At 43.3% G+C, this 16,013-nt stretch overlaps 1 protein-coding gene across 4 annotated transcripts in view; it reads right to left on the bottom strand.

Moving 5' to 3' along the window:
- Positions 1-16,013, bottom strand: part of KAZN (kazrin, periplakin interacting protein) — a 1,079,687-nt gene that overhangs the window by 816,488 nt on the left and 247,186 nt on the right. For all 4 annotated transcript variants that reach the window (XR_006712035.1, XM_045475709.1, XM_045475710.1 and 1 more), the window contains exon 2: positions 10,236-10,393. Coding sequence is in view for 3 of the 4 variants with exons in the window: in XM_045475709.1 (XP_045331665.1) it covers positions 10,236-10,393 (158 nt within the window). In the remaining variant the exon portion in view is untranslated. The remainder of the gene's footprint in view (positions 1-10,235; positions 10,394-16,013) is intronic.

The following is a 16,013-nucleotide window of genomic DNA, read 5'->3' as shown; positions in this document are numbered from 1 at the left end:
AGCAGAAACATGGAGGCATCTGGAGGCTAGGCTCTGGACTGACCTAGTCTTCCCCCACAATCTCTGGGCCAAAAAAAATTACAAGGCAGCTCAGATTCAAGGGGTGTGAAAACAAATCCTAGCTCATAGTGAGAAAGGCTCCAGAGGCATACTGCGAAGAGAAAAAGTAAAGAATCGCAGGCATTTTTGCAATTAAAGTAGCACAGCTACTCACTTGATATGTGACCTTAAGTACGTTTCCTCTCTAGGCCTCATTTCCACATCCATAAAGTAGGGGAAATGATACATACTTCACAAATGAGATTCGGAGGTGAGGTAAAGTCCTTAGCACAGAGTTTGGCACATAGTAAGGACTCAATGGTCCTTTACCACTTTTACTTTTCACATATCCCTGCAATGTTTACCACCGTACCTTTCATGTGGTTAGTATAAGCTCAGGAAGCGTTTGTTGAACAAATAAACCATGCACCTGGCTTGAGTGACCAGCTAGAACAATGGGATTTTAATGGCTCATCATGCGTCTAGAGCTAGCACAAGCACACGCTTCTCACACTTGGTCACGGGCCCATTGAAACCATCCTGTTCGAGCTTGACATAGAGCCCTCTTAAAATATATCTGCCAGCTGTTCAAACACGGTCTGTCCTCTGTGCTTGGATAAGGGCAGAAGAACACAATCCGTGTCCCTCTAAATAAACCGACTGGATCAGTCTTTCTGAAAGATAATGTGCATGAAGCTTGCTAATTAGGACGTTTCAAACTCCCATTTCTAAAAGATCAAATATTGCCAAGAGTTGCGCGAAGAAATCTTCTGCTACTTTGCTTTGTTTATGTGGTGGATTGATTACATCAATGGTCCATGCTTTATACAGCCTGTTAGGTGGTGCAATACCACACTGGCTCTGGGCTTGGTAATTTGACTCATTTCGGCCCATGGAATAGTGGTGCACTTGATGTAAACGTAGATTGGAAAAATGATTGCTTTTGTCCACTTGTTCTTTTTTAAGGACCCCTATCACCAACAGGAGAATATTCCAGAGTTAGCTTGCTGGATGGATATGAAAGATACATGGAGGACCGCTGAATCATGCCAGCCAAGGCCATCTTAGACCCACCAGGCCCCAGTGACCACAAATACGGGAGTAAGACCAGTCAAGATCAGCCATGCCCGCCCATGTTAGCAAAATTACCCCAGTCAATCTGCAGACTTCAAGAAGTAAACACAGGTTATCATTCTGAACCACTTAGTTCTGGGATGATTGTTTAACGTGGCAGTAGTTAACTGATACAAATCCATGTTGTGATGTTCATTATCAATTTTATCATGAGCCTGTTTCACTGTCTCCTACTTTTCAAGGAAAGAAAAAGAGACAGGAGATGCATATGAGTAACCCAAGACAAGAATGTCCGTTCTGAAATTAAGTATCCAGGCTACTAAGCTGGCCAAAGCTGAGTGAGTTTATTTCAAGTCCACAGGAGTAAGTGAGAGCTTGGAAGAGCCAAGTCGCCATCTCACTATTAAACTGCTTTTAAGCATGATTTACTGAGAGCTAAGGAGTGAAGGAACATGGAATATTGGCTTGAGCTGGCATCAAAGAGATTTTCTGGCTCTACTCCCAGATCTAACACAGGACATCAGTGATGACACTTAGCAACACCACGCCTCTATTTACCTGGCTGCCCTACAGGGAATGTTGGAGTGGAACGTTAATAGGAGGTCCCAACATCTCTGCAGAGGAATTACCATTCTAAGCGTAAGTTATTTTAGGATTATAATTGCATGGCATCCGTTCTGCTCTCTACTATCTGACTAATGGGTGAGAGCCACAGCATTAAAAAAGTACCAAGTAACTGATACTAAAAGAAAATTCTGATATTGAATTCCATTATGGTAAAAAAATATCTATATTGGCAGTGAAATTACCTTTCTAATTATGTCTCATTCAGACTAACGCTGGTTTACATTTCCTGAGTGTGTGCCACCAGGGAAGGAAGGCTCTGCCCGTAGATAATCCAAAGTTACTAATCTATAGGTGCATAACTGAGAACTGACAGTGGGCCGTGTTCTAGATGGCAGCTCTTCAGCTAAGCAACAGTAGCCTTCACCTCCTCATTTCCTTGTCTACATCTTCCCAGATTTCCCTTCACCCATCAGACTCCTGTGTCTCATGTAGTTCAAACAGCTCTTATGCTGGCCTTCCTTTGCATGTGTCTCTATGTTCACAGCATCTAGCAAAAAAAAAAAAAAAAGAGAGATCCTGGTTCCTCTGTGGACACCCATAGGCAAAAAAAAATAAAAAGATTCTCTGCTCCTGAGGGACCAGTTAGAATTTTTATATTATCTAAATTATATGTAAATTTCTGGAATAAATAATTTGCTTAGATCTTTTGCAACACCCCAGGGGATCTATTTCCAGTTACCTCATGGAGTGGTATTAAATACATACAACTAAATTAAAGTACAAATTATATGCAATAATGTATGAGTAGAGGTCACATTCTCTCTCTCCTCCGTTCTCTCTCCCTGCAGATCTCAGCTTAAATGTTATGTTCAAAGAGAAAACATTTGAACTCTTATCTCAATTAAGTTCTCATGCATCTTTAAGACAAGTACTGAAACTCATTATTATGTTGACTTGCACACTTAGAGCTACCCGCCCCCACTAAAATTCAAGATCCTCCTTTCGCTCTCAATATTGCTCCCCGCAGTCTAGCACAGGGCTTGGCACATTGTAGGTGCTCAAGAAATGAATGATAAAATAACTAAGATCTATCTTGAGGACAAATTATGATTGATTGTAGGGTCTAAAAGCAGAGTTGCTCAATCGCGACACAAGTGGCACTGGGGCTGGATAATTCTTTGCCATAGGGGGCCATCCTGTGCTCTGTAGGAAGTTTAGCAACATGCCTGGCCTTTACCCACAGATCCCAGGAGCACCACCACCCCTGCCCAGCAACCCCCACCAGCCGTGACCACCAAAAATACCTCCAGACACTGCCAAATGTCCCTGCGTGGAGCATAAGTGCTCTCCTCCCCCTCTCAGTTGAGAACCACTCACCTAAAGGGTGATAGTAGGGTTGGGTATTATTTTTGGAGCCATATATTTGCCAATATAACTACAGAACACGATGAGGAGACTATAATATTGGGGGGGGGGTTCCTATAATACCTTTTATAGTCTATTTAAAGATTTTTGAAAACCGTGTTCTTAGAACCCTAAGCCTTCTAGGAGTCTGAAAGGGTAGAGCTTGGCTTTAGTAAAGTGTTGCATCTTTACTAACATTGTTAAAAACATTTTGAGTTAGGAGCACTGTTGTATGTCTAAAGCCAGGTTTAAATCTTCTCCTTTCCCCAAATTACACCCTCCTTTCCCCTCCCTTTAATAACCCCTTTGGGAAGCAAACACTCCGAGGGTCACCACCTACAACTTAGAAATCAATTACGCTTGCTTTGCGATTGGCTGGATGGAACACAACATAAAAAAGTCTATTTTATTAAAGCTTAATACCCAGTTTTCAAAATAGAGAGAATAATACCCGACCTCCCGTACTTCTCACGGCTGAGAGGAAAAGATGACAAAATGCCGGCAGAAGTGCTTTGTAAACAGTGAAGTGACCTGCAAATATTAGCCACTTCCTTCTCTGGGCTTCTGTGGCCCCCACACATGCCTTATCACAGGGTGCTTCAGTGTCTGATCCCTGCCCAACTACATCTTGAGTCCCTCTAGGGCAGGGACGTTCGGTCCCTCTCTATCCCTGGAGCTGAGTGCACAGTCAACCCCTGTGCTGGGACACGGCACCGAGTGTATGCATACGGAGTGCATGGTAGATTTATTATTGCCTCCATCTGCCCAGAGTCCCCTCTCCCTCCTTGTGGTAACAATGGCGTGCTCCCCACAGCACACACGGCCTAGGTGGCACCATCCCTCGACATGCACACCCTCAACATGCCAATGGGGAAAAGGATCCATTGACCTGACACACGCAGATCAGATTCTGGATCAAAGTGACACGAAGAGAGAAAACAGCTGGAGTCAACGTATCCCAAGCCCAGCACCCTGAAGCGACCTCTCTTTAATTTCTGAGACCTAACTCTCTGTAGCTGTCCTCCACCTCTTCCAAAGGTCAAGCCTACTGGCTTCCATCAAATGTTACCCTTGTTCTGTTAATCAGAGCTGGTCTTTCTTGCTGGTGACCAAAGAACCCCACCGAGTCCTTACCCCTAATCTTCTTTCCATGATTTTGCTACTATTTCAGATTCCCTCACTATATACCATGGACCATTGACTATCAGAGCAGCATACGTTCTATTTTATTACCATTTAAAATGTATATCATTAGGGGCACCTGGGTGGCTCAGTCGGTTAGGCGTCTGACTTTGGCTCAGGTCATGATCTCACAGTCCGTGAGTTCGAGCCCCACATCGGACTCTGTGCGGACAGCTCAGAGCCTGGAGCCTGCTTCAGATTCTGTGTCTCCCTCTCTCTACCCTTCCCCTGCTCGTGCTCTGTCTCTCTCTCTGTCTCTCAAAAATGAATCAACATTAAAAATAAATAAAAAATAAAATGTACGTCATTGAAATAAACACACAGTATCTACCCATCTAAGAGACGTTCCTTTCCTTCACAACACGGCAGTGGACAGGAATCCGGTTTTTTCCTGAGTCTCAGTTCCAGCTGTACCTGGATGTTTGCATAGTGAACACTGAAAGCAAACGTTAGTGTTCCAGCACTTTCCCTAAAATTCTGCCTTACAGGATTTTACAAAGATGGAAGGAGACTCAGAAGAGGCCACCTTTCACTATTAACATAAAGAACACCTAGACTCACGCTTATCAGAGGAAGAGCATCGCAATTCTGTGCATCACCCTCCGTTCCTTTGGAGCAGGGAAGGTGATTGCTGGGGCCTCTGTCACCGCAAGGATTGCATCTAAGCCTGGCAATGCCTGCAGCTTAAAATTTTATTTATTTAAAAAAGCCACGATACTTTAAAAGATCAAAACCGCATGGCAGAATGGGAAGTGAGCTTGCACGAGTTATGTAAGAAACTGCAGGCGTAGGACCTGCTGGTTTTATAGTTTTGCATCTGGGAACAGAAAATAAGCATTGCCTTTTCAAATGCACAGGACCGATGGGTAATGGAGCACATGAATCCCGGAGGGGATAAGCTGAGACTCCTTTGAATAATCAGCTTACCAATGTAGCTCTCTAGTTAGGTGAACTAAATTCCTCCACGTCCGTTTAAGTGTTTCTTTCTCCTATGACCTGGAAGAGGTGGAAATCTGACAGCGTGCGTAGATTTAAACATATCCCAGGGTAATTTTCTTCTTTTGAGAACTTTGCCTCTTTGCCCTTGTTCTAATTTCAGAGTTTCTTCCCTGCTTGCCGCAAGGTAGGGACAGTCCTGTTTCTTTCTCCCACATGGGGTCCAATTTCAAAAGATACCGAGAAAAAAACCCATGCTCCTGTGCTACCCTTAGCCGCGGCCAGCATCTGTGACCTTGACAGCCAGGCACCCTCCTGGTACCCCAGTTTGTACAACTTAAAAGGCAAGACATTCCCTAGGACTGTCAACAGGGTCCTACTCGTGGCATTGACCTTGAAGCCAGCTGCAGCCAGAAAGCACCAGATGCCTGCACTAGGAATAACCACGAGCTCCACGTCCTGAGCATGGTGTTGGCTTCAGAAAGTACATGGAGGGATGGAACGAGCTAGAAAAGGGAGAGAATCTCTTCCAGGGTTGTGGCTGCCATGAATGTGTATCAGTTACCTGATTTCCAAGGTCTCCTTCCCAAAACAAGCTGACAAGCCATCCGTTCCCAACTATGTGTCAGCACCCTGAGCCATGCTTTCCTCTGGTGCAGTCTCCAACGCAAACCACACTTCCCCATTCGAGGCCAGTCTAGAGAGTGAAGTGTCCGGGCAGCTCAAACAGCCAATTATCTCACGTTAAATCGGCCCAATGTTGCCAGAAATTAATGAGAAAGCATAACCAACCAGAGGAGAGGAGTTTTCCAGACCATTCTAGAAGAGAAATTCACACTACCCAGACAACCATCACTCTGAGTCTCAGATGCTGGCAGGATCCCCTCCTGTCTCCTGAACCAGGCTTGCCTCCTGCCAGTCACCACCCCGCCCCCTCGTGCCGGGTAAGGGGGAATATGGGCTTTTGGCAAATACACTTTCGAGACCTCTGAACACAAAGAAGAGAAAGAAAGGCAGATGAGAAAAGGAAAGAAAAGGGGAAGGAAGGGAAGGGAGAAATCTCCTCCCGCTTCTCGACTAAGACTTACTTTGCCAATGGGAAGAAGAGGCGGGGGAGAGAAATGAAGGAGAAGGTAGGGGAGGAAGAGTGGATGCTGGGCGAGGGGTGGAGGAAGGAGGGGAAGGAAGGCAAAGGGAAAAGGGAAGAGGAGGAAAGAGCAGAGAAAGGGGCGGGCAGAGGATGAAGCGGATTTCATTTATTTCCCACCTAACATTTGACTTCTGCCAGGCCCGGAGCACACACCAGCTTAGGGATGATGGCTGTGCAGTTTATTTTTATTTTTAAAATTTTTTAATGTTTTTATTTATTTTTGAAGGAGAGAGAGAGAGAGACAGAGCATGAGCGGGGAAGGAGCAGAGAGAGAGGGAGACGCAGAATCAGAAGCAGCCTCCAGGCTCTGAGCCGTCAGCACAGAGCCCAACGCGGGGCTCGAACTCACAGACCGTGAGATCATGTCCTGAGTTGAAGTCGGATGCTCAACCGACTGAGCCACCCAGGCACCCCAGTTTATCTTTATTTTTAAAGTCTTGCTTCCTTCGTTCCTAGAGATGGACCTCTGGGAGGGGTGCACCCGGGGCTCAGCCTTGCTGCACGCAAGCCCTGCCTTCAAATCCAGGCCAGGGTCCACGGAGAAGGGCCTCGCGCTCTGCCAGGCCTGGGCGACGGAACACAGGCCCCTCCAAGCCGCTGTGGCTGCAGAAGGAGACCCCACAGGGAAGGGACCGTCTCCACCTTGTAGCGCCCAGCCTTCCAGCAGAGGGCCCTGTGGCAACAAAGCGATCTTCTTGGTTTCCCAAGCATTCGTGCACCCCTTAATAAATAATGATATGAGGTCTTTGGGGGGAAGAAAGAGAGGAGTGCCAACAGGAGATTTAGTTGGCTGTAATCAACCCCTCTTAGCATGCGGAGTCACACAGTATGAGTAAAAGAATTAATCTCTACCAGAAAGAACTACCTTTTCGGTGTTATGAATCTAATCGCTCATGAGGCTGAGTCGGCAGTTTGGCTCCCAGGAACAAAAGCCACAAGGTCAGGTTTCAAATGCGGTCTGAATGGTACATGTCATTGAATTTGGGGGGCCCGCAGACGACAAGGGGAATGGAATGCAAACAGGGGAGCCCTGCCTCTTTCAGACACCCCCTCAATGTTCAGACGGACATTTAGGGAATGAATAAGTAACTGTGGGCCTCGGGGGCTCCCCCTGTGAGATGTTCCTTCTCACTTCCGTTCTGTAGAACGAACTGTCAGACCTGCCAATCATACCCGGCACCCCTATTATACTTGGGAGATGTGTTTGCTGTGTGCATACTGTTTTATAATCCTCAGAGGTAGAATTTCATAGCCCAGCAATGCTTTTGCCTTTGACATTCTCCTAAGCAGGATTTATTGCTTCCAAGACAGATGTGACTTGAATCGATTATGCCTTTTAAGCAGTTGCTCTCGAAAGCAGCCTTCAGGTTCTCTGGAATACTTTGTGCCTGACTTCATTCAACTCGCAAACTGATGTCAGAGTATTTCATCATCATCTAATGCTGTTAAGAGTCCTCCGGGTATGGAAGCGAGCAGGCTAGTATACCAACCAAGTTAAGGGATGTGGTTACTGCTCTTGAGAAGCTTACGTCCTACCATACACAAACCTACCGCACACCTATTAATATCACAAAATGCAGCTGAAGGGAAGGAGGCACACAGAATTCACATTCTGTTGACCTCCCGTTATCGATGAACTTAGAATATGAACTAAGCACATTCATTCGTCTTTCCAATTGAGGTAAGAAGCAATGTCAAAACATGAATGGAAACTCGCTCCATTTCCAAAAATGCTCATGAAAGAGTCTTCTTAAAAATCATGTATCTCTAGATGTGTCCTTCAAAACTGAAAACCACATATCGCCCCTGACCATACCCAAAATGTTGGGGTTTCTTAGCATGTTATAAGTGTGGCAACGCTAATCTTAGGGACATGATCTGAGCCTGGGGGCATTAGGTAACATGATTCTAATGGACTTCAGCCACGGACATAGAGAAAACCACAAATAATGTTTCCAGAAGTGAGTGGTTTGGAGAAAAAAAAGCAACGAGGGTGGTATTTTTAGACCAAACTAATCACAATTTACCTCATCCTATATTAGTCTCAAAGACAAGAGGGAAGAGGCTTCAAACAGAAGTAGGCAAAAGAAATAATGGGCCCAGACATCACAGCACTTTCCGAGCTGGTTTTCTATTTTTGCCCGGCTCAGGAAGAAGATTCGACCCACCTCCTTCTGGAGGTCTGACCTCGGGGAGTGTCCACCATACCCCCACTCCACTTTATCTGGCTATTTGAGTGTCAAATTCTAGCAGGCGTTGATGAGGGGTCAGGAGAGAATGAAATAATGAAACAGTCCCACACAGTAATCACATTGTATGGGATAGTTTAGTCTCATTAGATTAAAAAAAGGAGAGGGGGAATTGCGATCAACGCCATCTAGGCTGAAAGTTGTCAAATGAATCTAGCATTCAGGGGTGAAAACATTTTCTCAAGCGATGTTGAACGTTTCTGAAATCCCATTCTAGACGCTAGTGAAAGAGAGAGAAAAGATGAATCATATTTTACTTCCTGAGATTTTACGAACTCTAGACTCTACACAGTATTGCTGGGATTCACGTGGATAGTTCCCTTGGCTGGGGGTGTTAGTTGTAGGACTGGGTCTAGGCACTGAGGAAAGCTAATCCTTTCAGGAACGCTTTGCTTTCTTTTATTTGGTAAATCGTTCTAAATTCCCCTTTTTGCCCCCCGAGTTTTACAATTGGCTGTTAGAGCTTCGGAATCTTTCCTTTTTCCGGCAGACGGGCTCAGGAAGAAAGGAGAAACCGAATGGGATGCTCATAACGAAGGGGAGAAGGGAGAACAGTGAGTAAAAATGAAAGGCTTTGCATAATTTGGGCCATTGCAACATAGGGGCTCAAAAGCCCAACATAGAGGCTTCAAACATTGACAGGTGAGAAACGCACAAAAGCCTTGCCAGTTAAAGTCCTACTGGTACAAGAGACAGGCTTCAGGATTGATTTTTTAAAAAAAACAAAACATAAAACACCACCATGGTAGAAACAAAACCAAAGGAACCACAGTTCAAAATCTGATACCAAGTGGAACACAGGAAACCGCCCACCGTTCTGACCTCACGGCTGTCGAACAGAAAACAAGCTCAGGAAGAAAGCTCCGGGGCAAACGGATACAAAATCACCAAAACCAGAGAACATTTGCTGAAACATTTCTAGATCCTGGAGAGGTAGAAATGACAATAAAATCTAGTTCGGCTTGGCTTCACTGACACAGAAAACTATCAACTCGAGTGAACCACCTGGTGTTTGCCTAGCAACGTATCTGGAGAGACCCACCAACAAAGCCAGAAGGAATAGACAGATTACCTTTAAATATTTCAATAAAATAGTACACAAGGAGAAACCTTGAAGAAGAACATCTCGACAAAAGCATGCAACGGGCTAAATGCCTTCTGTAATTAATTCATTGCGGGCATTAAAAAAGAAACGGCAGTGCCGATTCGCTTACTGGGGGTGCATCAAATGTACCAAAATATTCATTAGCTGCTCGGTGATGCTGTTTGGGATACGCGCTGCTCCACTCCAAAGCCTTCCCCGGCTTTGAGGCCTGCCAAGTCTGTATGTAAATGGATTTTCACTTTTCCAAGGCTAAGGAGAGATCTGTTGAAGTCTCAGAAACAACACATGTATTATTTTTAAGCCCCATTACTTTGACTTAAAACCAAGCTATTTTAATACCAAATCCTAAGTAATTCCTAATCAGAAATCCAATACCCAATAGATCAGAATCTCTGCTACACGGACGTCCATCACAAAGGCAGTTTTCAATAAGCGTGGTAGTCAGACATTTTTGCCCACTTCTACTAAAAAGAAAACAAAAAAAGGACACCGCCGACTCTATACAGAATTTCTCTGTTAATCTCTGTACCTGAGCGTCCATTAAGAGGTGCCTCATCAGGATCATGGAACTCTTCAGAGTCTCCTTCTCAGTGGGTAGGAAGGGGTCTTTGTCCTCTTCCAGTGCCTTTGACTTGGTGACAATAAAATGCGATATCTGGTCATTTAGGGTGTACAATGATTGCACAGCTATGGAAAAAAAAGAGAAAGAAGGAAAGTGTGATCATAACAGGTAACTTCCAAAGAGAAGCTGGCTTATACTTTTATTTTTATTTATTTTTTTAATGTTTTTTTTGAGACACACACACACACACACACACACACACACACACAGCATGAGCAGGGGAGGGGCAGAGAGAGAGGGAGACACAGAATCCAAAGCAGGCTCCAGGCTCTGAGCTGTCAGCACACAGCCCGACGCGGGGCTCGAACCCACGATCTGCGAGATCATGACCTGAGCTGAAGTCGGACGCTCAACCGACTGAGCCACCCAGGTGCCCCAGTTTATTTTTAAGTGCCCCCAGCGGCTCATACTTTTAGGCAGAGAGGTAGGAGTATGCATATAACGTCCAACCAGGGCAGGTATCAAGAAACCGGTATATCCACGAAAATCTCTTCACATGTGTTTAACAACTAACAAATATTTACTGAGCAGTCTCCAAATGCCAAACCTATGGAGGGCTTGGGGATATAATCATAGGCGAAGGCAGACATAATGCCTACCCTCAAGGAGTATCCAATGTTCTGCTGAGAAAACTGGAAAGAAACAAGCCAGCAAACATTTCCATGAAGATGACTTTGTGTTAAGTGTCTGTAAACTACAGAGATTCACAGGACACGAGGGGACAGCCCTAGAGTAGATTGACATTTATGGTAATATACTTGGCAACTTTACCTCTAAGCAGATGGCCTCTATCATTAAAGTATATGAAGGGACAAAGGCCATGTTTTCCAATCAGTGCCACATGTGTGCTGGGGGGATTATTATTTCTCTATAATTCACATAGCGCTTGCCGTCTGACCTGTTATAAATTTTCAGATTTCACCTATTTATTATGCTTGTTGCCTCTTTCTATGCCTTCTCTGCAGTGCCCTCAGTAAGAGCACAGATTGTTTTAATCTTTGTTTATGATTAAATCCCCAACAACCAGGGCAGGGACTAGCAAATAGACGGTGCTCGATGAATATTATTGAATTATTGTCCTTATTTTTCCCTGAATTAGAATTTTCCTTATAGAATTTCTATAAGTTTTGGATAAATCTATCCTTTGCAACCAAGAATAGGTAAATCCTACGCGTTCTCAGGAAAACTACTGTAAAACCACAATTCTAAAGTATACGATAGAGTAACTCTGAGCACTTCTGCTCCTCACTAGGAGGGAGTATGACAGTTCAGATCACCCTCTTGCCACAACTAACTAGAAAACTGTACAATACCTTAGAAACAAATATTCCCAGACTTTGAACAACAGACAGCACGAGAGGGGGTGATTCTTGAGAAAAGTGGGGGTGGGGGGGGGAAGTTGAGACCTATCATCACCAAGCATTGTGAAAGAAAATAAAAGGGGGAATGTCCACACTTGAGCACAGGAACAGGAGCCCAAGGACAGCCCGGTGATCTTACTGAGTTGAGAAGGCAGAGGCTGGGAAGGCTACTCTTGCTACAGTTTGCAAGACAGAGAACTGAACAGGAAGGCACGGAGATCTCTAGAAATCTGTAAAGGGGTCCCTTTGAGTTGTTGGCTGAATATCAATCCCGTATCTGAGTAGGATGAAACCCTACGTGACTTGGCAAGAAACAGTTCCAGGAGAGGAGAGTTACAGTCTGGGCAGCTGTAAGGCAAACAATTCTAAGAGATCTCCTAGGGACACAAATTGCTCACGTACTCATCAGCCGAAGTGGATGATGGCCTTTGCTGGAATTCAGGGCACATTCGGTACAGACTCCAGAAGGATCGGGCTTTAGAAATGAATCTAAATGAGCCATAGAATAAAGGCTACTCTAGGCCTATCCAGAAATAGTTTAAAAGTAAGCCCTGAAAGAATTGAACTGATCTGCAAGTAACTAGAATACCTGCCAGAAGGAAAGAAAAAAAAAAAATGGAGCATTTTTTTTTTTTGTATAGAAGTACGACAAAATCTAGCACCCAAGAAATGCAAAATTCATACAGCTCAGAATTCAATAAAAAATTACCAGACATGTAAAGAAGCAAGGAAGAATGACTCATATCCTGGAGAAAAATCAGTATAAAGAAACAGGCCCAGAAATAACAAGTGATAGTATTAGCAAACATGGCTATTAAAACAGCTTTTATGGGTACGTTTTGCATGTCCGAAATTGTGAAATAAAGCATGATTATAATGAGGAGAAAAATAGGATATTTAAATCAGAACCAAATGGAGCTTCTAGGAATGAAAACTACAATATCTGAAATGAAATTTTACTGAATGAGATTAATAGCAGATTAAGCAATGCAGAAGAAAAGGCCAGTGAACTTGAAATTAGGGTAATAAAGCTCTCTGGAATGAACAAATAGAGCCTCTTTGACAATATAAAGCTGCCTGACATGCACATACTTGGAGTCTGGGGGTAGGGTGGGGGCAGGGACAAAAATAATATTTGAGGAAATAATGGACAAAATATTTTCCAAATTTGATAAAATTATAAACATACAAATCTAAGAATCTCAGGAAACCCCAAATAGGATAAACACAAAGAAAACTGTACCAAGGCATATTATAATCAAATTGCTACACACACACACACACACACACGCACACACACACACACACACACACAGTGAGAAAATCTTAAAACCAGCTAGAGAAAAAAGGCAGGTTGCATTCAGAGGGACAAAGGTAAGAAAGGTGTCAGACTTGTCATATGAATCTCTGAAAACCAAAAGATAATCTTTGCATCTTTAAAATACCAAGAGAAAAAAGATACTTGCCAACCTAGAATTGTATAACCAACAATATTTTTCAGTAATGAAGGTGAGATAAAGACTTTTTTTAGATAAAAATTGAGAGAACTTATCACCAGCAGACTTTCATTAAAAGAAATGTGAAACGAATTTCTTTAGTCAGAAGGAAAACAGCATTAGATGGAAACTTGTATTTACAAAAATGAAAAAAAAAAACAAAACCAGAATACTTGAAAGGAGCTACATATAACAAAGACATTTTCTTTCTCATCTTTTAATTATTTTAAAAGATAATAGATGGTTTAAGGCAAAACAATAATGTATCGTGGGGTTGATAACATATGTAAAAAAAGTAAACGATACAACAGTACCAAGAATAAGAATGTTCACAAACACATAAGGTGCTATATTATCTGAAGGTGGACAGTGTTGTTAGATATGCACAGTGTAAATCCTACAGTAAGTACTAAACAATAAATAACAATTAATAAATGGTGGTTTTGAACTATGGAGAATCAAACTTGGAAAACACAGCATAGAGTTGCAACTATAAGCCACATAGTAGGAAGAATACAGGATATGATGTCACAGCAGTTCCTCACTGCACAGGAAGACTCTCAAACCCTGTCCTGGGCTGGGGGAGGAACTTGGCCGAAACAGAGATGAACAAGAAAGTATCGGGCCTGATCCCTGCCTCCCCTGAATCTTCGTTCTCCAAAGGAGATGAGTAGAAACACCCAGGTAGATTTGGGGATCTGAAAGCCAAAGTGACTTCTTAATGTCTTACATCCTGCCTTGGGCAGTTGGGTGGGGCATTCTTTCATTGTACATGCCAATATGAGGCACCCAGTATTAGAGTAGAAATGATAACCATATGGCCTTTTAAGTCATTGAGGATCTGAGATAGCATTACTGCCTTACCACCATCATTGCCCAACCTACAGTCTTTTCTAGCATCCCTGGGGATGAAGACATTTCCATTGAGTCCTGAAGTGTCCAGAGGGAGATTCAGAGAGCAAATAGACATGCCCAAGACAGGAAAATACATAAGCCTCCTGAGAACCCAAAAAAAGGGGAAAAGGGTAAAGACAGCAATCTGAATTTAACTGATATCTCTCCAGAAAAGATACTAAGTTTTCAATGAGAGGTGACTGAGTTACCATCGGTGGAAATGTGGGCTCCAGATCGAAGGTGAGTTCCATGGTAGAAAGTTAAAAACAGCAATAAATGGTTTTTTGGGTAAATGTTTAAACACTGTACATTTTTTACAAACGGGAAAGTTGGGACACAGGTAAGGAAAGCAACTGAGTAGGCATTCAAATAACGTACCCGGAGTCTAGGGCCAATCTCTGCATGATTCATGCCATGTTTTCCACCACCATTCTGCCTTCCTTCCCCCTTACCTCCCAATACAAGGACATAAGGTTCTCAAAAACATGACCGCCTCCCTAAGTCATTCCAAGGATACCCTAGTTCCCAAGCCCCTTGCTTATAGACATGCAGACATGGCTATCAACAAAACTCCTTACATCACTTCTTGGAAAGGAGAAATTACTATCAATGCTTTCTACTCCAACTAGGCTAGTGAATTTTGGGTTCTCAATGCATCTATTATAGCTCTCTCTATTCTTGTTCCAGAAAACTGAGGCTCTAAAATATGCTCTAAACTTCACTTTGTTCTAAATTCAAAAGACAAATTGAAAGAAGTCAGCACTCCCTCCTCTGCTCAAAGAATAGACACTTCCATTAAAGAACCTACCATATCGTATCACAATTGCTTAAAAAGCCAACTGTGATAGATTTAATTATTAGTTCCAAAACTGCTCCTCTCTGAACCTGTTCCTACAGAACCCTCCCTAGTGACTCTCCTTGGTGGAGAAACATACTTCCTGCCTTAAATAATACCGGGTTTTTCCAAGTGACTTGCTTTAGCCACGAGTAGACACAAACTATTGCCATATCCAAGCAGAAACTTGAAGAGCAATTTTATGGTTCCCCTATTATTCTTCCCCCTTTGCTATAAGTACAGCTCGGATCCCAGAATGAAGAAAACATGTGAAGGAAAGGCAAACTTTTGCTACTGGAAAGCACCAGTATTTGGGGGTTATTAGTTACTGGAGCATAGCCTAGTGAATGCGGTCTCATAGTCTCTGGACTAGTGGGTGACTCCTTTGAAGGCAAGAATACAATCTTGTTCACTAGTTATTGATGGTGTTCAGCAAAGAAAAGACACTCAGGGGTTGTTTACTGAGTGAATAAATACAACTGGTTCGAGAGTACAGATTCTTTTTTTATATATATAAAATTTTAAATGTTTTTATTAACTTTTTTTCTGAGACAGAGAGAGAGTAAGACAGAATGCAAGCAGGAGAGGGGCAGAGAGGTAGGAAGACAACAGAATTCAAAGAAGGCTCCAGGCTCTGAGCTGTCAGCTCAGAGCCTGATGCAGGGCTCAAACTCACAAACCGTGAGATCAAGACCTGAGCTGAAGTCAGATGCTTAACCCACTGAGCCACCCAGGTGCCCTGAGAGTACAGGTTCTAAAACCAGTTGGCTTGGGTCTCAATCCTGCCTGCCCCTCTTACTAGCTATAACAATAATAATGACAACAATTACAGTTTATTGAGCACCTATCATATGTCAGGGGCTTTTAAAACCTTTGTGCAGAGTGATGAGTCACTAATAATGTGGACCTAGGGTCAGAAGCCCGAATCATACCCAGCTCTGACATTTACTAAGTAGGTGAATTTGAACAAGTTATTGTATACCCCACAGTGCCTGACATATTGTAAGTTCCTAATAAATGTTTGCTGCTGTTATTGTTAAAGATCCATTATAGATGGGGAATCTGAAGCTCAGGGAGGTTTACGCAACAGAGATGAGAC

This window comes from Leopardus geoffroyi, chromosome C1 (genome assembly GCF_018350155.1).
Source record: "Leopardus geoffroyi isolate Oge1 chromosome C1, O.geoffroyi_Oge1_pat1.0, whole genome shotgun sequence".
Taxonomy (NCBI): domain Eukaryota; kingdom Metazoa; phylum Chordata; class Mammalia; order Carnivora; family Felidae; genus Leopardus; species Leopardus geoffroyi.
This window is presented reverse-complemented; position numbering and strand designations above follow the sequence as displayed.